Source organism: Protopterus annectens, chromosome 17.part0 (assembly GCF_019279795.1).
Source record: "Protopterus annectens isolate FY-2018-M chromosome 17.part0, PAN1.0, whole genome shotgun sequence".
Classification (NCBI taxonomy): domain Eukaryota; kingdom Metazoa; phylum Chordata; order Ceratodontiformes; family Protopteridae; genus Protopterus; species Protopterus annectens.
Window position 1 is genome coordinate 530,968,978 of NC_056751.1, and position 25,201 is coordinate 530,994,178.

General features: G+C 40.8%; 1 protein-coding gene across 1 annotated transcript in view; it reads right to left on the minus strand.

The window, feature by feature from the left end:
- The window catches only part of LOC122791655 (leukocyte antigen CD37-like), a 748,166-nt gene that overhangs the window by 334,040 nt on the left and 388,925 nt on the right, over nt 1–25,201 (minus strand). Inside the window, exon 3 of the mRNA XM_044059471.1 lies at nt 4,041–4,113. Coding sequence (XP_043915406.1) covers nt 4,041–4,113 — 73 coding nt within the window. The remainder of the gene's footprint in view (nt 1–4,040; nt 4,114–25,201) is intronic.

Consider the following 25,201-nt stretch of genomic DNA (forward strand, 5'->3'; position numbering starts at 1 on the left):
GGACATCGAGGAGCTCTCTGATTATGTAGCCCAGGCAGGTATGACCCTGACCTTGAGCAGTATCCTACCTTCACCTAGAATGATGCCACAATACAGTGATAAGATGATCAGCTTTAATAATTGGCTTAAATTCTGGTGTCATTCAAAGGGGATCCAATGTCTGTCTGCCTGGGATGACATGCTGGACAAGCCACGCTGCTTCGCAAGGGACGGCTTGCACCTGTCACCCCTGGGCTTCCGGATATTGGCAAAGGCTCTTGCCACCCCATAGTGCCTTTTTAGGCAAGGCTCAAATTCTAAACCTACCACCCTAGAACACCAAAAAGGAAAAAACTAAGGGTAATGCTGCATAATGACAGAAGTCTCAATCTCAAGATGCACGAACTCGAGGCCGTTCTCAATATGGAGAACATCGATGTCTGTGCTGTGACAGAAACCTGGTTCAAGGCTCCTGAGAGCACCCCAGCACTAACAGGTTTCACCTCATATCATGCCCGCCCCAAAATCCGGACAACACCAAGAAAGGAGGGGGGGTGTCCATATTCATAAAGGACACCCACACCTCAAGGTTGGTGGCAACGCACGATGCATCGGAGACCATCCAGGTGCAATTAACCATAGGCAAGACTGCTCTGCAATTTGTAGCATGTTACAGGCCACCCTCTCAAACTCAGGAACCTCACATGGCCTTCCTGAAAACATTGGAGGGGATAAATGGATCTCCAAACACCATCATACTAGGTGACTTCAACTACCCTAATATAGACTGGGAACACTACTCAAGCCCGAACACTCTAACCCAAAGATTCCTGGAGTTCATAAACTCAAATGCCATGGAACAACTAGTCACCATCCTCACAAGAGGAGAAAACATACTTGATCTCATCATCACGAACATGGGATCAAAATGTTCAACACCGGAAGTATACCCCTCACTGGTGAGATCAGATCATAAACTAATCTCGCTGGAGGTCCTCATCCCGCCCCACCTGAAACAAAAAGACCACAGTGAAAAACTTCTCAAAAGCCGATTTCACACTTCTAAAAACTAGTGTGGTCTCCTTTAAGGCCCCTGAGCCAGTGGTAAACATTACTCAAACCGCTGAATCACTTACAAATGCCTTCTGCCAGCACCTGCAGGACTGCATGGATCAGGCAATCCCAAACAAAACTAAGACTCTCTGTACCAAAGGCAAGCATCCAGTCTGTTGGACCCCAGCCATAAACAAGCTCTACAACAAAAGGAGGAAGCTACTACAAGATAGAGCAAAATCCTTGAAAGGTAAGACACCTTTGATCATTATAAGTAAAAAACTAAGAGCTCTCATAAAATCATCCAAGGCAAATTTTGAGAGAAAAATCGCCAAGGACTCTAAAGACAATCATAAGGCCTTCTTTAGCTATGTTAGAAACCTAGGAGGAAACTCCCAGATATGCTCAGAATTAGTTCAAAATGATGTGAAAATTACTGAACCTATACACATTGCTAACATACTGGCTGACAGGTTCAGTGCAAACTTCTCCCCCCCCCCCAAAAGGAGAGATATCTATTCCAGAGGATTGTAGCCCCCCAAACATCTCCAACCCCCAGGTGAGAACTGCCCTCACTAAGGCAAAAAACACAGCATCCATGGGACCGGATGGTGTCCCCAGCTGTGTGCTTCATGAACTCAACGAGGAATTAAACCCACAGTTAGGACAGCTGTTTAATCTTAGCCTCACCTCAGGATACGCACTCCAAGGAGTGGCGCACGGCGACTGTGGTCCCACTTCATAAGGGCGGTGCCTCCACAGACCCTGGAAATTACCGCCCCATTAGCATGACAAGCCTTATCTGCAAAGCCATGGAGAGGATCATAATGGAACTCATAAATAAAGACATAGGGAACTTGCAGACTTTGGATCCAACCCAGTTTGGCTTTTTCAAAGGCAGATCCTGCCTCTTAAACTTGGTTGACTTTTTCGAGACAGTCACCAAGGCCATTGATGAGGGAAAGGCAGTCCATACAGCCTACCTCGACCTGGCAAAGGCCTTCACACAATACCCCACTCAGGTATCATCGAAAAACTCATCAGCTTGAATGTAAACCCATACATCACAAGATGGGTTGCAAACTGGCTAAGTGACAGAACCCACAGGGTCAGAGTTGCTGGAGCCATGTCAGACTCAAAGCCTGTCACAAGTGGTGTCCCACAGGGCTCAGTCCTGGGTCCACTCTTGTTCGGCATCTACTTTTCTGAAGTACAAGCAAACACAGGAGGGTTATGGCTGACAAAGTTTGCAGATGACTGCAAACTGGGCGCCATAGTCGAAAACACATCTGACACAGATATCCTCCAGAAGGGCCTCACAGAAACGGATAACTGGTGCCAGAGCCATGGCCTGAAGTTAAACGCCAAAAATGCATAGTCATACCCTTTGGGAAAAACAAGGTTACCCCTAGCTACCATATAGGTGGCAATCCACTGAGCACAGAAAAGTCATCAGGGATCTGGGGACCCAAGTTGACAGTAGCCTTCGCTTGACACTCATGTTGCTAAAGTAGTTAGGAAAACCTTCTATATCGCCCACCTGATCATGAAGGGATTCACATCTAGATCAAGGGAGGTCATCGTCCCCCTGTACTCATCACTCATTAGACCTATGATTGAGTACAATGCCCCATTCGGAATGTATCTGACCAGACACCTGCTGCTGCTTGAAAGGCCCCAAAAGTTCCTCACCAAAAGGATAAAGGGTCTCAAAAATATGTCTTATGCTGCCCGACTGAAAGAACTCCAGCTCTATTCAGTCTCATACCGCTTGCTCAGAGGTGACCTGTGCCTGACATATAAGGCCATGTCAAACCCAAATTTGATGAATATGCTTCACCTCAAAAAATCTAGATCCCTCAGAACCACAAGGGCGGGAGACTTAAACCTTGACACGGTTATAAATAGAACGTGCTGGAGGGACAGATTCATCACCCAGAGACTCTCTATGCTGTGGAACACAATCCCGGTACATGTGAGGCAGAGCACCTCGCTGGCCTTGTTCAAGAGGAATCTTGACCAATGGATGGGAGATCGCAGATATACCCCAGGGATTACTTCAGTGTCACTGCTTGACAGAAGCACAGAAAAATGATAGGCATAGTTTTTATTCAAACTAAAGGGGTGGCGAAAGCCACATAACTATGGGCTAGGCTTATAAATGCCCTTGGGCAGATAGCCTAGTATGAACCTATGAACCTATGAACCTATGAATAACTGGAGAACCACTGACCATCTTTTTGACTGTTTTTTTTACCTTCTTTAAAATGATGGCAAAAAAATGATACTCCAATACATCCTTCTCTCTCTCTCTCTCTCTCTCTCTCTCTCTCTCTCACTCTCTGTCTTTTGTCTCTCTCTTGCTCTTGTCTTTTCAAAGCACTTTTTGCTTATTGCCTAGAGCATTCCCCTTAACATATCACTTAAACAATGTACCTTTGTATACCATGACTAATTTGTCAGTGAGCCTTTCACCTTATCTTTCATCCAGTAGGTAAACCACCCATGGAAGCATCCTAGGTTTTCTTTGGTTCAAGGATTTCTGCTCTAGGATCTGAAGATTCATGACTACAGGGATTAAATAAAGAGGTATCTGACACTGTCATTGTACAGTAGATTCCATGTCAATGGAAAATAAATGGAGGCCAAAATATCTTACCAAAGACAAAATCCATTCTGCAGGACACATCCTGCAATGAATGACACAGCAACCATCCATTCTCCTAAACAAAAAGTCACACTGAAAATTACTGTGAGTAGACATACTTTCATTAACAGATATTAGCTGCACATCACTATAACTTTTCAGCCCATCCCTAATCTTCAGACAGCCCTCTGGCAACATGAGCAAGTTTGCAGATCAGACACAAAATCAAACTTTGTAAAAACAGCCTCTTTCTATCTCTGTCTTTATTCATTATTCTCCATACTCTCACCCTCTTTCTCATGTACTTACACAAGAAAATATAACACTGTACTCTGAAAAGTTAAAGAAACTGTGTACTTACCTAATGTGGAAACAAAGCTGCTCTTGTCAAAGAGAATCCATAGGCCAAATGCAAGCAGAACGCCACCCAGCATCTAAAAACATGTCAGGAAAGCATATTTGTTAAGCTTAGCTTTAATAGTGGTTGTTCACTGTTCATGTGCAATTGTTCCTATTAATACTATGTCCATATCATCATTTAAACCATTAATATTATCAAATCTGGAGCAATTGTTCTACTTTCAACTGAAAACATCAACAAAAACAAACTCTAGCAGTTTGCATCATTATTTAGAAGTCACTTACTCAAAAAAAATCTACAATTCTGTCATGCAAATAAACACATTTATCCTGCTTTACTGGTAAATAAACTGACAAACATATTATATTATATTTGTGCTTATGTTAATGTATTCACTTTTGAGTCAAATTTTAGTATTGCACATGTTAATTTGATCTCATTCTGTAGGTGTGTGGGGCAGCTTTAAACAGGAAACACAAATAATATGATGAATTTACTAAATACAACCGGTCTCTTCTCAGACATCTCTCCAAACCCCTTATCAGTCAGTCACACTGTGCACAGCAATTGTATATACAAGGAACTCAAAGGAGGTTCGGTCACTGCCATGACCTTTAAAAAAGTAGAGATGAGTAAAAACGTAATACCAGCATATCTGAGAAAAAATCTCCTGCTGATTACAACAAGGAAATTTCCAGCTAGAGGTGTGAATCTGAAAACATTTTCTCAGCCAACCCCTTCTGGAGTCACCCACTTGTCACATGATTTCTTCGTATGCCCCAAACTTGAGAACAAGTGGGTAGTCAACTGTGCATTTCAATTCCTGTCTCTGCTAGCCCTAATAATATGAACTGGCTAAGGATAGAGCAGACTTATTAAGTCTTCAGCCATATATAAACCCAATTAGTGCTCTGCACAGAGTACATTGTCTCCTTCCCTAACACATATGGACCGAAGAGGGGTAACCAGCTATTGGTACTACTGTTTAAGTGCAAAGAAAGTCGCACTACAAGAGAAACACTGAAAGATCTATGGTTATGTAACATCGTTATCATCTAGGAAACATTACACTGCATACCGTTGCAGGCAAATGACCTGGAAAAACAGTGTTATATATGATTTCTCTTCCTTTGAGAGATAGTTAGGCTGTTCTTACAAACACACAGTATTTCCTTAATGTTATTAATCAGGCAATAATGTGTCATAAATAGAAGGACTACAGACCAGGTTATCTCCTTATAATTCCTGCATGATGAGGTCCTCAGAAGCCCTGCCACTGAAGTGGATATTCTCCAAGCAAACTGGGATTTCACACCATAACTTAAGACAGATATACTCTTTACAACTGAAGAAAATAAACTTGACTGACCATATCATAAATAAATAAAATAAAATAAATATTATTTTTATACAGCTCAAAAAATGTTTGCTCTGTGATAAATAAATGTCTGACGATGCTGAATAGGTGGTATAGAAGATAAAACCACGACTATAATAATCCAGGTGAGCCAAGTTCATTTATCAGCTTAGGCACTTGCCAATGCATGCAGGGAGCATGCAGGGAGGGAGGTTGGTAGGCATGCACCCATGGGGTGTAGTGGCATCGATCTCCCTTGTTGAGACTGGAGAGACAAAACCACATAGTCCTGATGGAGCGTTGACATGACCTCCTGCTGATGCCAAGATTTTTAAAAATGCAAAAAAGGCCAGTTTGCGCTGATGTCCATTGTGCATCCAACTCATGAATAACTACATATATGCACAAGGAGTGTGAATTAATGCAAAAACACTCCTCCATGTGCCTCAATCTCCTTGCCAGTCACAAACATGAGTTGGAGATAGTCTGTAGGAATTGGAGATAGTCTGAGGAAGTACAGAAGCAGACGAGGAGTAATCCTGGGGGAAACCAATGTACTGGGGTCCAACAATGCCTTATAAGTCAGGCGTAAATATCCCCTCAACAACCTGTAGGAGACAGAATACAGGGATAAGGCTTTAAGATGGTCTGCATAGGACATGTTACTTGCACCCTGTATTCTTCTAGTGAGGAACCTCCATGGACATTCCAATTGTTGGATGTTCCTAGATAGGTACATACCAGTGGTGGCACTGTACCCAATGATAGGTCTGATGAATGCTAAATACAATGAAACAATAACCTCCTTGGACCTGGATGCCATACTGTTGTTTAGAATGATTTCCTCACTGTTATAAACAAGTGGTGTTCCAGGGCTAAATTATTGTCTATGTGTGTCCCAAGTCCCTGACTAATGGGTTAGTCCCAAGTCCCTGACTAATGGGTCAACTCTTAAGGTTGTGCTGTCAATATGATAGTCACCATGGGTGGATGACTTCTGAAAGAATACTATTATGCATTTCTTGGCATTTAGTTTTAATCCATTGATCTGACACAAGTTATTTGTCTGTGTCAGCCCCTCATGGAGAACATTAGAGTCAGTGGGAGATTCTATGACTGCTCCTAATTTGCAAGAGTTTGCAAATTTAGTCAGTTAGAGGCCCTTGACATTGGCAACACATACAGTGCAGCATAATCCATCCTCCTGTAATCTCATGCCATCATCTTTGTCCTTGGTTTCTTACCCTTACCCCAACTCTAAACCACACAATAGTGTGTTTACTCTTGGCTAACAGTTTCCTGATCCCTTCCAACTTTGTCAAAACCAATTCTGGAATTCAGGCCCTGCTGATAAAGCCTCACTCAAACAATTATGGGTCAAGACCTCAGTCAGCCATATTCCTTCGCTACCATGGACCTCCAGATGTTCCAGCCTGCTTCCAGAAGACTCAGATCCCTCATGAATATAACCCTCCTCTTTCTCCCTTTATCCAAAGTCTGTCATTTGTCTCCCTTGACATGTCTACAGTCAGTACACTGTATCAGTCCACCAGCACTCAACACTCTCCTTCATCTACCTTGCTCACAAGACTGCGTACCATAGATTCTTACACTTAATGCTCCCTTACCTCCTTCCTGGAGTGGTGGTCCTCATCCTCTAAACTCACACCTGATGCCCTCCCTTACGTAGATTAGAACTTTCCCTCATCCCACCCTCCTCTCAATATCATTCCTAAATAACCTAAACCATGGAATCCCCATGTTCCACCATCACTTGTAAGTAGCCACCCTCCCATCCTGCATCACTGCTCACAGCTGCCCTGTTGTCCTACCTAGACTCCACCCACAGCAGTACTACCCAGTCATGCTGCTGTTTACTTTTTTTGCTCCTCTGCTATGTTCTGTATCTGTTTACTCTCGTGCCTTGTGGCAAAAGTATTTGACCCCCTGTGCTGCTTCTGTGACAGCTCCTCTTCCTTTGCATATTAGTTTACATTTATCATCAATGAGCTGTTTCTTTCCAACTCAGCTTTGAGCAGCACGGTCCCTTCTAGACCAAGATAGAGCCTAACCCTAACAGTGTCTGTACCATGCCTCTCTCCATCCTATCATTCCCCGGCCTTTCTCCCTTGTCTGCTGTCACAGTCAGTCATTACATGCCATTACCCTGTCCTTTGACTTCATTGGTGGTGCAGTGGTAGCGTTGTTGCCTCACAGCAAGAGGTTCTCCCGTTCGATTCTCGGCTGTAGTGCAGTAAGTGCCTTCTGTGTGGAGTCTGCATGTTCTCCCCGCTGTTGGGTGGGCGTTCGAAAGACATGCGTAAATGGGCATGCCTTCGCTGAAGGTTGGACGTCAAGCTGACACCTCGGCGTTCGTGAAAAATCTACTGCCAATCATTAGCAGACCGGAGTTCCGTTGTGGCGACCCCTAACCTGTAAAAGCCGAAAGACAAACAACAACAACCCTGTCCTTTGATAGCATGCATGCTGATGGTACAGGCAGCACTTCAAGACTACTTCCTCTAATCTAACTCCCCACATCCTGGCATATCTTGCCACCTTCCTGTTCATGCTTGTTACCAAATCAAATGTCTCCCCTAAAAGATCAGTGATGCATGCATACACCATAGCATGTTTCTACTCATTGCCCTTGGTATGTACCTGTCCAAACATTTGTCACAGCTGGAATAACCACCATACTTCCACACTAAAAAAAAAAAAATCAAAGAGCTTTAATTATAAAAACTATGCAGACCATCTCAAAGTCTGGCCTCTCTTCTCTGTATCATACAGACTACTGAGAGACGACGTCTATCTCATGTATACAGCCTCAACATGCTCTGTTCTGTCAAATCTATTACACATTTGGAAGTCCTATAATATCAAAAACACCCTCTCAAGGGACCTCAATCTCTTTTGTATGCTTATCAGAACATACTGGAGGGACATGTACGTATCAAAGAGAACACCACTTCTGTGGAGTCAGTATCCCCCCCCACATGAAGCAGAGCACTTCTCTTAGTCTATTCAAATGTCACTTGGACAAATGGATGGGTAGCCACATATTAATCCCTAGTTTAGGATAAATGGCCTTCATGGAGAGGAGGGATATGTAAGGTCTCAACATATACTTTGTGGACAATCATATTCATAGGTTCATAGACTTTTAATAGGCTAACAACCCCTAGGGTCTTTATAAGCCTAGCCATCCAACTCAAATATGTCCCATGAGCTACTATATCCCAGACATTATTACAAGGGTTCTGTGTTAGTTAAGGCATGATTTAATGACTGCCTCTGTCCATCAGTGACACAGGTCCCAGACCAGAGTGAATTTACAATTACACATCCACTGGTCCAGGTTATGTTTGAATAGGATTATGGAAGGACTCTACTTTACATGACTGCAGAGCTTATTCCAGAGAAAGGGAATTCTCTGGGACACATATCATATACCAAAATGTCCTACTTATGTCACAAGCAAAGTTCAGAGCCTTACATCTAGTAGCTCTGATGTTGTTCATTTTGAAAATATGCAAAAGGACTATCAGAGAGGGATCCAAGGATGCCTTGTATACCAGGCAAAGACTACCTATCAGAAGTCTGAGGAAACTAAGTATACAGATAGGGTTTTGTGGCAATCTGCATAGGACATTGTGTTTATGCCCTATAATCTTTTTGTGAGGAACCTCTGCAGACATTCTGGTTGTTGCATGTGCCTGGTCAGGTGCATACCAAAGGGGGGCATTATACTCAATGATGTATCTGATGAAGGCTGAATACAGTGGCATGATAACTTCCCTGGACTTAGATGCCATGTCCTTACTTATAAGTTCAGTGACATAAAAAGGTTTCCTTCCTATCTTGGACACATGTTGGTCGAAGCCCAGCATACTATCTACATGTGTACTCAAATCCCTGACTACCGGGTCGACTCTTAGGGGTATTTTATCAATGACATTACTTTCCAAGGTGGCTAATTTCCCAAAAGATACTACTATGTGTTGGTTAGCATTGAGTTCTTAGCATTGCATGGTGTGCCACTAGTCATTTGTCTGTGTTAGACCTTCTCGTAAGATGTCATTGTCTTGGAGGAATTCTACTGACTGCTCCTAATGTGCAGTCATATGTGAATATGATCAGTCAGAGGTCTTTGACATTGGCTTTAACTTTCAAAAAGTAGATAACAAAGACAAGTGAGTTCAGCATGGAACCCTGATGGACTCCACTAGTGACCGGCCACTTTGTGAAGATGGTCTAACCACTCTTAACTTTTTGGGTCCCATCTGTGAGCCAAATGACTTTCCAGTGCACTATATATGGGTTTATACCTAATTAAATAAGTTTCTTTATAAAGCCCAAGTGGGGCATTGTGCCAAATCCCTTAGTCAGGTCAAGGTAGATACTATTTTACCCTCATCCATAATCTTGATAACATTCTCACAGAAGTCCACAGGTTTAGTGCCTTTGATGAAACCAAACTGGTTGGGTCCAGTGTCTGAAGGTTTCCTGTAACATTGTTAATCATTTCCATGATAATTAATTCCATAGCTTTGCAGACAAGACTAGTCAGATGAATGGTTCTGTAACTCCCGTGATGCACTGATGGTCTGCCCTTATGTACAGGGATGACTGTTGCAGTTCTCCATTCTCATGGCACAAAGCCTGTTCTGAGACTACATTTGACTAGTGATTCCAGTGACCCTGATAGGTCATATTTCAGGCCATTCAGAAGGCATCCTGGAATATTGTCAAGGCCCATAGAGGCTGTATTTCTATCCTTAGAGAGCGATGCTAGGACATTCTCCTTATTGATAGTCAGAGGGGTCATGTTTGAAGACATTTCCTGGTGGGCGGCTGGGGTTGAGTGGGGGGTAAAGTTGCAGCTGAATTTGTTAGCCAACAGATGTGCTATATTACCTGTTTCAGTGACTGTAGACCCATTACCCACCAGTTCAGCATACTGTTGCAAGATATAAGGGCTAATAATTAACATGGGAATGCAGGGCTAGGCTTCTTAACATATTCACAGATCAAAAGCCTAGGAGGTATCTATGAACCTATGAACTACCTTGGTAGTCTAAATCCAAAGTCTGGTTTCAAAGTAATCCAGTCATACCGATCTTCCATACAAAACTCTTAAGTCCACTGAAGACTGAGTTTCAAGTCAACAGACCCTCTTTTCTAATATCAGTCTAGCTCTGCTCTTCTATGCCATCTCATTATCCATCTTACATGTACCACATCCCATTTCAGCACTATCATTTCCCTTTCTTACTGGTTTGCTTCCCCTCCACCATACTGCACCATACCCTTTTCTCATCTCTACTATATTCTTCTCAGAAAATCTCACCACTGCTGGCCATCCTTGACTCCTTCTTCTTACTTTGGACAGTCTCTCCTCTTTCTACCTTTCCTTCTTCCTCTCACTCTTCACCTGCTATTGCTCCCTCCTCTGCTCTCTTCTCATAACAGGCACTGTACTCCCTCTATCCAAACATTCCTACTTTTTATTTGCCTCTCTTTCTCTGTAAACATTCCTGCCTATATTTCTCTAGCTGATTGTCGGCTGCCTCTCTCTTTCTCTGTTTTGGTTCCTGCCTGCACTTCGCCATCTGTCCCAAACCTACCTTCCCCTTCCAACTCTGTCACTCTTCCCCTACTCTGTTCTGCATCCTCCCTGGGTGTTTTTCAAGTACTCTTTCAGCTTTTTCTGCCCTGTCACTTCTGCCCAACTCTCCACACTTGCTTTCTATAGCATCGCCCTGAGCTCCTTCACCTCCCATTCACAGTTATATATGGCCCATCTGCAGGTCCCCCATTCATCAGCTACATAATTGCCCATGCCTACTGCAACATATCCATGTATACTCTTTTGACTGGCTAACTAACTTAAGCAGTGTTCATGTAATACAGTTACAGTACAGCTGAACATGGACCTTACTGTTAGCCAGATGTGCCAACTGGCAGCAGAAGGTTTACACCAAATCAAACCCTTGTGATGCTTCTTACACAAAAGATTTCTACCTGACAGAAACTGCAATGTTTCTGTAATACTACACTCTACTTCAAAATAACAGTTACTGGTATATAACAAATCAGGGCCAATGTGATGAACCTTGAGCAGTTAGTAGACATGAACAGGGATGGAATTGAGGATGGTAGAAATTTAATTAGTATAGAGGTAGGCAAATCAAAAGCCACCAGGCTTATGAACCCAATAGGAACATCACAGGGTAGCTGAAAAGGAAACACACCAAAAAGTCTGTCTTCAGAATGAAAGCTAATTACCAACTTTCTAGGTTCCTTCATTTTATGGACAAACCATACCATTCTCCTCAAAAAGTCTGTGGTAATTAAGTCAAAGACTAGCAATTTACATGAACATTACTCCAAGAAATAAGACAGCAAAACAGGATTTGGTTTCCTGTCTTAACCTGTCCCTCCAAAAGTCAAAATAAGACAAACTGAACTACAAAGCTAAAACCAAATATGAACTTTTATTCATTTCAGCCACAGCCTGGAAGTTGCAACAGAAACCAAAACACAGAGGATTATGATGGGGTCATGGATCGTAACCCACTTATTATGTGTTTGAGACACAGATGTCAAGAAATTCACCTCCAGACTGAAGCTTGAGAGTTGACTTTTGGTATGCAGGTCAAGAACACACATTAAGGGGTTATCCGATCAGTGAGACAACCATAATTCTTTTTCGTGCATGAAGGTTTATCTGTTCTATGTACTACTATTTAAAGTGGACAAAAATCAATGTGTTTTCCTGGCTTTTAAAGCCATAAAACACTTAGCGAGTGCTGTCAGAGAGGTAGTGGAAGTTAGGGACATATTAAGGGTAAGGACAGCAAGCAGAAACAAATGTTTTGTTCTGACGGTGTTATTTTCTAGTCAGTACAGGCAGATTTTGTTGCCTAGTGTGGGACCTATTACCTTAAACACTTTTGCAAGGTCTGCTAAACATTTGCCTTTGCCTGAATACTGGAGCGTAATCAGTGTGCTCCATGCACTACATATTAATATTTCATATTAATATTTCACAGAGAGAGAGAGAACTATTGGCACCAGTTTCTGAAAAGTATCAATGGTCACAAAAAATCAAGCTTACATAACATATATATATGTATATATATATATATATATATGTATATATATATATATATATGTATGGATCTATTTCAAAATAATGAATTACCATAACTTTGAGTTGCAAAACAGTGAGACAGAAATGACGAACATTTACATTCATGAATGTCCAGATCATTGTAAGTATTTGCTGCAAAAGGAGTCAGTTGGCTAATGTGGTGAACTTTGCCTTTTCTCCACTGTAGTGCAATCACAGAGTTGTTATATTTAGTTGGGGGAGTGGGGCACAGCCCCCCACATGGGGATGTGGGGGGGGTTTGGGGGAGGGCATGAAGCCCACCACTTGGGTGGGTTTTATTTGCTTTGTTTTTTTTTTTTTTTTTTTTTTTTTTTTTTAAGTTTTGTTAGCCGATTGTTTATTTACCAGGGGAAAATTTATGGCAATCCGGACGTTCGTGAATATAAACTTTTGTCGTTTCTGTCTCACCATTTTGCAAATCACCATTATGCTAATTCATTGTTTTGACATATATCCATATATATATATATATATATATATATATATATATATGAGCAATATAGTGTAGAAAGAACAGGGGGTGGGGACGCATGAGTTATATGTGGCTGTTTGAAGATGCTTGGTTGTTTTTATTTGGAGGAGGAAGAGGAGGAGGCATATAAACATTTATCTAAGTTGGAGTCTGCAGAGGTGTTATGGAATTCATTTAAAAGTTTGAAGTGAAATTAAAGTGTCTTGTTATTGTGGTAACCAAACTGAGTAAGTCACTAAGATAACTACAAAGCAACCAATCTGTCCTCAGGAAAAAAAAAAATACTACTGAGACTCCTAATTCTTTAGTGTCGAGGATAAAGCCTCCCCACACAATAACCATTTGAAATGTCTGGACTCAGGGTGCCAAGTCCCAAAATGAGGAGATTCCCTTTTTTCTGAGGTATAGAGATTTCATAGTTGGTATAAATAAAGTTTGGTGGCATGGGGGAACTTGTCCCCACGATGGGGGTGCAGGGGGCTTACCTGCCTGCAAAAAAGAACATCACTGAAGATTAGCATTACATATTCATTCCTCAATGTTTCGATCAGTAGTTCAGCTGATGTGTTTGACTGCCTAAGTATGTGGGAAGTTTTATGTAATGGCATTAAGGTAGATAAAATCATAAAAGCAAAGACTGGTATGGTAAAATTTTGAGTTCAGAACTTTGATTCTCATACAGTTGTGATTAAGTACATCGAAAAACAAATCTTACATTAGAACTGGCTCTTCTCCTGTATTTTTTGTGGTCTTTTTCTCCGAGTTTCAGAACACAGGAATCTGATTCCCAATATTTCAGTAAAGAGCCTAACCACACTACTATGCTCCACAGATCAACAGCAGATCAGTAATACACACCAAATCTACCCTTAGAAAAATACAGGGAAAATGCTTCTTTTCTGTCCCAACCCATTCCTTCAAAAGTTAAGAAATACCAACTAAACTTAAAAATTAAAACCAATATGCAATGAAAATTTACTGTCAATGTACCCAACAGCTGGAGTCAGTTAGTAAGGTAACTATAACTATAGATCTGTCTTCAGAATGAAAATGAAATTTCATAGTATCTTGGTTCCTTAATTGTAACAACAAACCACAGTACCATCCTCCCAGGATGCACAGTTAATTCAGCATTAGGCCAGCAAACCCAAGTTGCAATAATAATAATAATAATAATAATAATAATAATCATATAATAACAATAATAATAATAATAATCTTTGCTGTCCTAACCAGTCCCTTCAAAAGTTAAGAAAGATAAAATGAACTTAGCATCTAAAAATATAAAATCAAAATATAGTATCAGTGTGCAGTTAAAGTAAATCAAATAAGCTCTGTCATTAGAATGAAAATGAACGTTCAAGCTACCAGTTTCCTAGATTTTTTTTAAGGCAAGCCATACTTCGCCCAACATAAATTCATGAGTAAATAATTACCAGAATGTACCTGAAACACTGTAAGAAATGAAAAAAAGAGAAAAAAGTCTGTTTTCTTTAGTGATATTTTGTTTTAAAAGCAAGAAAAACAAAAATGAATGTAGGGACGATCACCAATATGAAATCCAGTATCAGTGTGCTTATCAGTATGAGTCAAAGGACATGATAACTAGAAAAACATGTCTGTCTTCAGAATGAATGTTTACTTTTAGATTATAAGCCTCTACTAATAACAACTGGCACTATCACCCCCTCCCCCTAAAAAGTCACAGTTAATTAAAAAGCAGCGCAGCAATTTTCACACAGACTCCTCTATGAAATAAGGGAAGAAAAACAAGGTCTGTTGCTCCGTCTCAACCCGGTCCCTTCAAAGGTTAAGAAAATAAACTGCATTTCACAGTTAAGGCAAATAGGAACTAAAATGTTTGAATAATGCAGTTACCACTAAGTTAGCTAATACAAATACTACAGTAAAAGGACTGTCTTCAGAAAGGAAACATCAAACTGATATTCTATAAATAGAATCAAAGATACTGGAACCTCCAACAATGAACAGCCTATCCAGATGGAAAAGAAAATCATACTTTTGTTGGACATATCCAGGCTGTTAAAAATGTTTCATTTGTCTTCCACAAACTTTGTCAGGGCCATCCCAATTATGGAGAACAGAAAAAAGGGTTTCCATCTCAAAAAATAATTGTGCTAACTGTTTCTAAGATATTGCCTTAGACAGCAAATTCAAGGCATTATTTCATCACAGGGATGCACAATCTGGCCTGTACTGGGACACTACAGGTACAAAAGTTGAAATGTGCAGTTAACCCACTGATGTAGTGGGAGCCAGCAGCTGGTGCTTTTAACGACCAGGATTCAAGAATCCCTGAAGGCTGTTCTCAGCAGGATGATGTAACAGCCTGTAGTCAGCATTCCACCCTCAAGGGAATGGGGATCATCTGCTCCTTGTTCACACCTGGTTATGACTATGTGACTGGCACACAAAGTTGATAACACCATAACCCGTACACAGTCAACAGTCCGCTTATTCCCAGTATTTCATGTATGTATGTCATCAGTGGTGGTGATGCATGTTATGCATAGTGGGAGGTTAGGCCCAAGTGAAACAGGTGCATAGTCTGCATTATTATAGCTTGAAGTCCACCACCAGCAGCATTCTGCTGCTAAACTGTAATATATATGAAGCACAGTATGGACAGAATAAATAGCAATGTTGTTGTCAGAAACTGGAGACTGATGCTGCAGTTACAGGGTGCTGCAAAATACAAAACAGTAATAAAAGGCTGAGTTACACGTGTTTTAGGAGTTGTTTTTTTTATATTATGAAAAAAAAATACGTATACCATATATTCTTAACTCCAGTGATGCCCCGATTATAAGCCACCCTTCTATAGCTACCTTATTACCCCGGCCTACAGATGCTGTATCCCTCTGGATTAGGTCTGTCAATGTCAGGCAAGAGTCCTACAGCAAAGACATCTAACTCATTATGGCAGAAAAAGGAACTCAGCACAGCCCACTGCAGTGGTCTCCTTGGCACCTGCTCTGATTATACCTTATTAAGCCTACTTTCCATCAGTTACGGCAAAGGAGCATACTGCTGAGGCAGGGCCTAAAACATCAGGCTGTGGGGGCATGGTTACACACACCTTTCCCAACTACAGTGCACAACATAGTTTAGCAGGACACAGCATTCACCTCCTCATCTGTTCTGTTGCTTACTCTTGGACACTGTTTCTATCAGTGGCGCTCAAACAGTAGGATCTAGATGCCACCCTGCCCTGAGAAGTGTAGCTGATATTCAGCATCATCCCATAGACAGCTCCTCTGGATCCCTGGCTTCTAGCTGAAGCTAGACTGCTGAGGCTGCAGTCAGGACAGCATCCCTCTGTATAGTGTAGCCATTCATGCACCTGAAATATCTACTGGCTTCCACATCCTGTAACAGAGAACTCTTCTATTAGAACATCTCTTCTGGCACTAATCTTTCCCAGGCCTCATACACTCTCTGCCATACTGTATTGTTGTGGCATTGCACAGCAGTCGCTTACAATCACAGGTGCAGACCAGTGAGGGGCTGTATTGACACTGTCTGTGCCAGCTCTTCACCATCGTCCCCTAAAGCTTAGGCAAACTGAACAGGATCTTGTAGAAAACAAAATTACATTACTACATTTCCTGTGAAGAAACATTTTGTGGCTGCTGAATACAAATGTCATATGACATCTTAGAAAGGTGAATAATCTAGGAAGAAACAAGAGGCAAAAACTTAATGCCTACACTCTTTTCAGTCAGACTGAAGACTCATCTAGGAGAACGTTACTTTCTATGTCAGCAGGTTTCCTTAGTCAGTCCTTTTTCCTGAATTACTGATTATGTGCACGGAACAAGCTGAAGACTTGAAACCAGTCCACAATGTGTTCCAGGACACATGACCAGGCCTTATGATACCACCAGTGGTATCTGTAGTAACATACTCACTAAGTTTACCAGATGAATGGACATTCCTGTTTCAAGCAATAAGCAATGTTAAAAGTCGTATAAGCAGTTCTAAGAGACTTTGTGTGTGTGTGAGTGTGTGTGTGTGTGTGTGTGTGTGTGTGTGTGTGTGTGTGTGTGTGTGTGTGTGTGTGTGTGTGTGTGTGTGTGTGTCTGCCTGCCTGCCTGCCTGCTGGGGGAAGATAAACACAATGTAGTTTAGCTTCATGTCTCTGAAAAGTTAAGGTTCATGGTGTACATCATTGTTAGTGCATCACAGCATACAGCATACTCGTATGAAACTTAACAATAGTGCCTGTGACAAGTCACTTATTGTTAAGATGCTACCTTGTTCGAATACAAAAGAACTACACTTTGTATTAATGAAAAGGAGGAGAACAGGCATAAAGATATCTCCTTGTTAGTAAGGCAGACAAAAAATCATTTGTCCAGTGTGGCCAGTGTAAGTAAATCATAGTCACCTGATATTTTTTAGGATGGAATCATTTATATATTTTTAACTTTACTACCTTAAACAGTGTATCTAACTTTGGGGGAGCTCTCCTTGCATTGCTTAGCTTACTTCCCATTTCTGGTGGGAGGAAGGAAGATGATAACATCTAACAGGAAGATTTGCAAGGCCCAGAGGAGAATGAGGGCAGACAGCTAATACAGTACAGATACACATTTTCAAAGAAAATATGAGGTTGCCCTTTGTTCTGTGATGAATGAATGACCTCGAGTATTACACACTGTGACCATTTCTGGTTCTCACTGAAGTGCTTATACAAAGTACATTACTTCATATCACAGGAAGGACACACACAAACTCACACACATATGCACGCGCATGCATACACACACACACACACACACACACACACACACACACACACACACACACACACGCACTCACGACACACGCGAGCGTGCACACACACACACACACACACCATAGAGGTCTTCCACAGCTAGCTTTCTTGAATGTGTACACTTCCTAAACTGCTATGACATGCACAAAAAAACATGGAATTATTCTAATACAATCAGATGAATAAAGAAATCAAGAACTTATAGATTGTGTTTTCCAGAATCAAAACAACTGAAATGCCTTTCATGATAACAGTGTCAAGCTTACCATGAGGAAGGAACAAAAGCAGGAAAGAAAAAGTCCACTGTACTAAAAGAGTACATAAAGAAACGTCTACAGCTATTAGACAGTTTCAGAAGAAGGAAGACAAAAGTAGCAGAACACAAGTAAAAATAAAAGTCACAGAATGTATGATTGCGTATGAACCCACCTTAATAGTAGATGTTCAAGTAGATCACTGTTTAAGTAGTCCTTATTATTAGGACGTCATTGTTAAATGTCCTGCACATCTGTCGCAACTTCTAGAGCTCAGGATTCTTCCCCCATATGCTGAGCTCCTGGTATGTCAGGATAGAACAGTTTAAAGCGTCCATCTGCCTATGCCAGCTCGTAGCTTTCTTGCCCCAAGTTTAGAGGCTAGACTTAATGAGGTGAATTTTAAAGTCAAGGGATTATATACATATGTCTTCAAGGGATTATGCAGCCATAAATAAACTACTCATGGAAGAAGCTAAGAAGAAAAAGAGCCAAGATAGGTTGGCATGGGGAGAGGAGTTTCTCCAGCCACTACCTAGAGCTTTGCAGACCACGGGCCATATAAAAAAGGGCTAGAAAAGGACAAGGAGAGTTTTGGTCCTTCACTCCAGCCTGAGGCGAACAAAGGAAAAGCACTTACCAGCAGAGGGGATGGTGGTAAGGAGGCAACACTGCAACAATAACCTATTAAAGCATTTACTATTACTGTAAGTACCTACAAAATCGCATGATTTTCTTCACTTAAATCACTGTTGCAGTAGTCCTTACACCTGCGGTAGTTCCCAGAGCTTTAGGTATGTAGGCTGGTGGCCTGAGAGGTGTTGTTGAACTGCAGCATGTGCTATCTGTGGTGACACCTGGTACTGTAAGGTTTTTACTATGAAAGGTATAATAAAACTGCATACAGAGAGTTTTTTTTAGATGCAGGCCCACCCTCCTTCTTCTTAGCAAAAGAGATGAACAACTACTCAAGTTTTTCAGTACTTTTCCATTAACGGTTCTCGGTACTTTTCCATTAATGGGGGAGCAGTCATCACCAAACAGAAATGTTGTCACGAAATGTACAGAGAAAAGAACTGCAAATGTTGTTGTGATTACATGTTCACGTTTTCAACAGAGGTCCCTGTCTTTCAAAAGAGTTTGTCCAGATTTTCACTTCACATTTTCAGCACGTCCTTATTTTTCAAAGCCCTTTGTCCCCATTTTCAGTGTGTGCAGATTGACAGATATACCTGACAGCATTACAAATGTTAACAGACTGACCCTTGAAACTCAGCAGATGGAAGGCAAGAGGATCACTTTGTTACTTTTTCTGAATATAACGTCTGTCATTTACATCCTAAGTATGAAGTAACAGGGAATCTTTCGAAAACTGTGTCTATAAGTGCCACTGACTTAGGAGGAAATCAGTAACGGTCCGACAACAAAGACAAAATGAAAAGCAGAATTCAAGAAAAAATAAGCAGCATTGACAAACTGAGTTCACATGAAGCGCACATTTTACCTACAGCCCCATAACGGTTTCTCCCCATTTTCACCTCACATTTTCAACACGTTCCTATTTCTCAAAGTCCTTTGTCCCAATTGTAAGTGTATGTATGTGGACAGAAATGCCTCACAGCATTACAAATGTTAACACAATGACCCTTAGAAATCAGCACATGGTCGGAGAAGAAAGGCAAAAGAAAAAGCAGAACAGGACTGTAAGATACGCAGTACTGACATGTCAAACAATGAGTAGCACTCCAACAACGAAGACAACATTAAAACCAGCCCAGAAAATGCTGCTGCCCCATTAAGTGAAAAGTACCAGTTTTTATAAAGTCCCCTGTTTCTGTGAAGGTAGTAACTTAGTTTTCTATGTAAATCCATGATGTGAAGATTATCTCACGCTTATTTTGAATCTTTGAGAAGAAGGCAGGAAGCTGCATGGCCTCAATAAGGGAGGATTATATTACTACTTTTGGCATAAATGAAGGTCTGGTTCTCAAGCTCATGCTATCCTTATGAAAAACTAGGAATGGATCATTGCACATCAAAGCTTGTAGTCTGGATACTCTCTTAGCTGAGGTGATAGCCACAAGCTAAGCAGTTTTCCCTGTTAAGTACATTGTGGATGCTGAAGAGATGGCTCAAAGAGGACTCCAAGGATGGGAAGCCTCCTTCCTTAGTGGTTCCAGATGAAGACCTCCTTTTAAGAACTGTTTCACTGATCTTAAAGAGGCTAGGAGAAGATCCAATGGTAGACAGGCTTAAAGGGCAAAGAGGTGAACTGGATGAGTAAGCCATGCTTGAACCGTACAACTCAATGTGGTACTGGTGTATCAGGGATACTACTGCACCTTAAAGGCCTTGTCCTCTTGCCTGACAACATCTACAAAACTTCTTTGATTTTGATAGGCAAAATTTCTTGTGGTTGGCTTTCTTGCCTTCCTGTGCCTAAAAAATACAAAGGATGAGAACATCCATGCAATGAACTGAAGTGTCATCTGTTGCACATGAGAGACTCTTGGTTTTAACTTGGAAGGTCCACCACTGCTGGTAGCAAATGAACTTTTCCCCTGGATGTCTCCATAATCGGAGAGAACCAGAGCTTCCTGGACCAAAACGGTGCTATCAAGAGCTTTTTGAGTCTCTCTTTACTCATTTTCTGGGTCACCAGAGTCATCAAGTAGATTGGACAAAAGGCATAAAGAAACACAGCTGTCAAGTCTATGGAAATGCAACAGTTGTCCAAGCATCTTTGCACAGAGATCTTGAGCAGAACTGCCTCACCTGCCTGTTGTCTGGAGTTAGACCTGCAAAGAAGTCTGTCTGAGGCACACCTATCCTGTGCATCTGCCGACAAAAAAACATCTGTGTGTAGAATCCACTTGTGTGGATCTTTCTTTGATATGCTTATTTGATCTACTACAGTACTCAGTTGGAAGGGTACATAGACTTTCCTGAGATACATTTTGTGCTGTAAAGCTAGATCCCAGACAGTCATTGCTAACCTGTAAATGGTGCAAGAGCTGTCTGTCCCCTTTTTTGTCCACATATCAGATCACTGTAGTGCTGTCTGTTACCACTTGCAAGATCCCCTCAATCCATAACTGATTCAAACCTTTGAGAACTTGTATCAAGGCTAACGTCTCCTTTATGTTTGTATATTTTTCCTTTGGGAAGTATCTCATACTCCTTGAATGAATCCCTTTTCCATCAACTCCTTCCTCTTTTTCTTCATGGGGAGGTCAGAAAGAGAAGACGCTCCATTTGGATGCCTCAGTGGACCAAACTAAAGTCTTGAGCCTCTTCTGTTTGAGATAGTCTTGCAGGGTCTGCAACCTACAGCAAAAGGGCTTAAAGGTAAATTTCTTACAGACATCAGACATCACATTAATGGATGTTGTAATTTAAGTTCAAACAAAAAACTCAACAACTGTGATAATACTTGTGTGAAATCTGGTTATCACAGATGCAGCTACTCTTTTTTGGACCCAGATATAAGGCTAACACCATATCTAGGAGATACAATTAAGAATTTTGAAAGTCCAAACAAAAGTAACAGAAAGGTAAAAGAATGAGTTCTCTATGTTCCCAAACCAACCAACCATCCACACAATACAGGATGGAGGCAAACTGTTCTCTGTTCTCAATGCAAAGAGTTTCTTCTTTTTTTTAAGGAGTAAAATTTATTTTTACCAACACAAGTTGAAATACAAGTGAACAGAGAAAAACATGACATGTACACAGGTAACTAACTGTTAATTTACACCTATATCCAAAATTCACAAAATTCACAAAATTATACAATTTTAGTAACATGGTTAATAACAAGAGGAAAAAGGTAAAAGAAGAGATTTATGAAACCTGAAAGGCGGTATGAAATATAAAGATTCATTCCTTGTAAGAAAATTTGGTTAACCAAAAAAGAAACCTTACTATTAACTATCATTTGCATCTAGTAATTGAAAATACATCAATATTCATTCCATTTAACCACACAGATTTTGTTATTAGACAACTGTAACCGAGATTCAGCATTTAGTGGAAACTAATTCTCAGGAAGACACTTCAGTACCTGTATAAAAAAAATGGCTATCACAGATCTAATCTAATAGTATTCTTTTTTTGTTTTATTGAAGCTGTGACTGTGGTTTACTAAAATAACAGACAATCTTGTAGTCATCTTTGTCTGCTGTGGCATTTCTAAGAGCTTATTCCTCCCCTTGAATAATCATGTGCTATGTTGGACTGAGGTGCAGGCCCACTCCAGGTGAAAGTAGTCCTCTTTGTCCAGACTGCAGTGCAAGCAAGTACAACCTTTATAGAGGAGTTAAATGCCATAAATAAAGTAACTTGAATGTAAAAACATCTAGCTTGGTAAAGATAAGTCCTTTCCAGAAGTCTGGTATGACATCTAAACCAATCCTCTGGATTTAGCGGACTAGATAATACATCAGGTAATAGCAGATATGACTTATCTAACACCAACTCATATAATGCTTTCAACCTATGTAATTGTAGCCTAAGGAGGTATCTCTAATATAAGACATTATACAAGTAGTTTGATTGTTATGCTCCAATTTCTGTGCCCTGGATAACTATGGTAAACTCACTCTAAGCTGAAACAATTGCCATCATTGAGTTTGAAGTTGTGGAAAACTGTAGTTAATATTCTCAAATGGCATAACAGTGCTGTTATTCATATTCTACACATTCCTTGCCCAATTATACCAAATTATGGCTTTGCCTTCTATGTGAAGGGAAGGGTTATTCCATATCTGAGCTAATGGGGAGAAACACTTCCACTTCCTATAACTACTAACAGCCCAAGTGTCAGTTGAAAGATCCATTCCTCCCTGGGTCTCACACTCTGAAAGAAGGGGTGCCCCCACACCCAGATTTGGCGTCTATATTATAAGAATTAAAGTGCATATGTGTGACTACTTAAAAGTCAACACATAATGCATGAAACCTAAAAATAGCGAACGGTCACATAAGTGAATTTTTCCCTAGGGAAAAAACTTACGCGGCCGTTCGCTACAAAAAATAATTTAACATCCCCCTAACTAAATATACCAACTCCACAATCACACTATATGGAAGGAAAGGGCAACTCCATGAAGTTGGCTAACCATCTCCTTGCCCTATGACATATTCATCAAATCGCATAAATACGATTCGATAAATATGTGTCACTGTTTCCGTATTCGCTTAGAAGCATTTTTGTGCTTCTAATATAGACCCCCAGATTTATGTTGTGTTCCAAGCCATAATGTAGTAGCCATCCCGATTAAGGTATTTTGTTCTAGTCTTGCCCTGACATAAAACCATCCAATTGCTGTTATCGCATGCCCAAAAATATGGGTGACCCAAACCCTCCACTACACTAGAGGTAGGAATGAATAGTTTTTTGTAATGTGGAGAGACTTCCCATCCAATAATAGGTCAGAGACAAGCCTTTTTAATCTTGTTACTCTGAGGAGCAAAGGTAGTATGGGGTAAAAATTTCAGAGCAAGATTAGCACTTTTGGGAGGATCCATATTTTGATTAATTTAATTTTACTCTGGAAGGTTAAGGAGATCTTCTTCCAGCCATCCAGTTTGTTCTTTAACTCAGTGTGAGCTGTGCTTGAAATTTTCTGTGACCATTTTGCTAAAGTCTGTAGTTATGGTTACCCCTAAGTATTTATGCTGGGTGACTACTTATCAGGGATGGTAAACTACACCCTTACAAAGAAGGAGAGACTTTTGAGTGAGTGGGAAGAGTGCTGTCTTGGACTTGTTGACCCACAGCCCAGTGATCTTTGTCAGTCCTTCTATGATCTTAAAGACTTCATACAGTTGTAAATGGGGTTCACTGAGCCATAGGAAACAGTCATCTGCAAACCAGGTAATTCAATTAAGCTGAGATGTTCCATAGTCAGTTATACAGACGTGTAGGGCCTCATCTTTTGACCATATAAATGATCAACAGAAATAGTAGTGGGGATAGCTTGTTCTAGAACTGACATCTGTTACAGCTCCATTCATGTAGATTAAGGTTGATGGAGTGGTATACAACACCTGACACCATGTCATAAATCCCTTACAGATTCCCAAATTAATGGTTATTTGAGTGGGTCAAAGGCTTTATGAAAGTCAGCCCTTAGTGCCCCATCCATTTTGTTTAGTTGTTGGCATACAGCCTTCTTACTGAGCCATGTTCTAACTGCATCTGACCCCCTTGCCTGCATTTAAGAAAAAACAAAAGATCTACCAATCTCGAAGGTTAGCATTTTACAAACATTTTAAGGTTTGTCACTAGGCAGGATATAGAATGATAGCTTATTGCATTTTCCAGTTCTTTTCTGAGCTTTGATAAAATCACAACCTTGACATGGGGAATCTCTTTCCCTTTATGTCTTGTCTGTATAATGCCTATAGAGGGGGTCTCGGTTGCTTCTTAAACCATTCCTAGAAATCTAAATTCATGCCATCTACTCCAGGGAATTTACTTCCTGACAATTCCACTACTGCCTCAAATACTTCCTGTACTATAAATGGTTTTGTCAGCATACTGAATACATCCTCTGATAATGGGTGTAGTGGGACCCAACCTTGTCCTAGCTGGATTCCCTTCTTAACAATGAACTGCATTGAATTACCATCCGCTGCTTTTCCTCACTTAAAATGGTTACAATCCTTCTAGAGTCTCTAGTAAGCTTACCTGTGATATTTTTAAGGGATCAAATATGAAATTCCATAGCCCTCTCATTGCTGTTTTCTGGCAATAACTTGGTGGATACAATTCCTTTTGCTCAGTAGAATAGTTTAATTAATTCCCATCAATCCACTATCTGTGGGTAATGCAAATACTTATATTTCTGTTCTTCTAGTGCCTAGTGCCTGGCCCTGATCTGATGCCTCCCCCCCCCTCAAAAAATGGACTATGCTTCCTTCCTTACACTCCAGCCAGATCCCCACCCCATCAGTTGAGCCAAAATTTACAGTTTTTACCACACATAGAGTGCTACAGAACTCAGTTTTATATGCCAATTCAATACTGACATTTTAATGTCAGTATGCACAGAACAGCATTAGGAAATGGCTGATTGTGTTCCCTAACACTT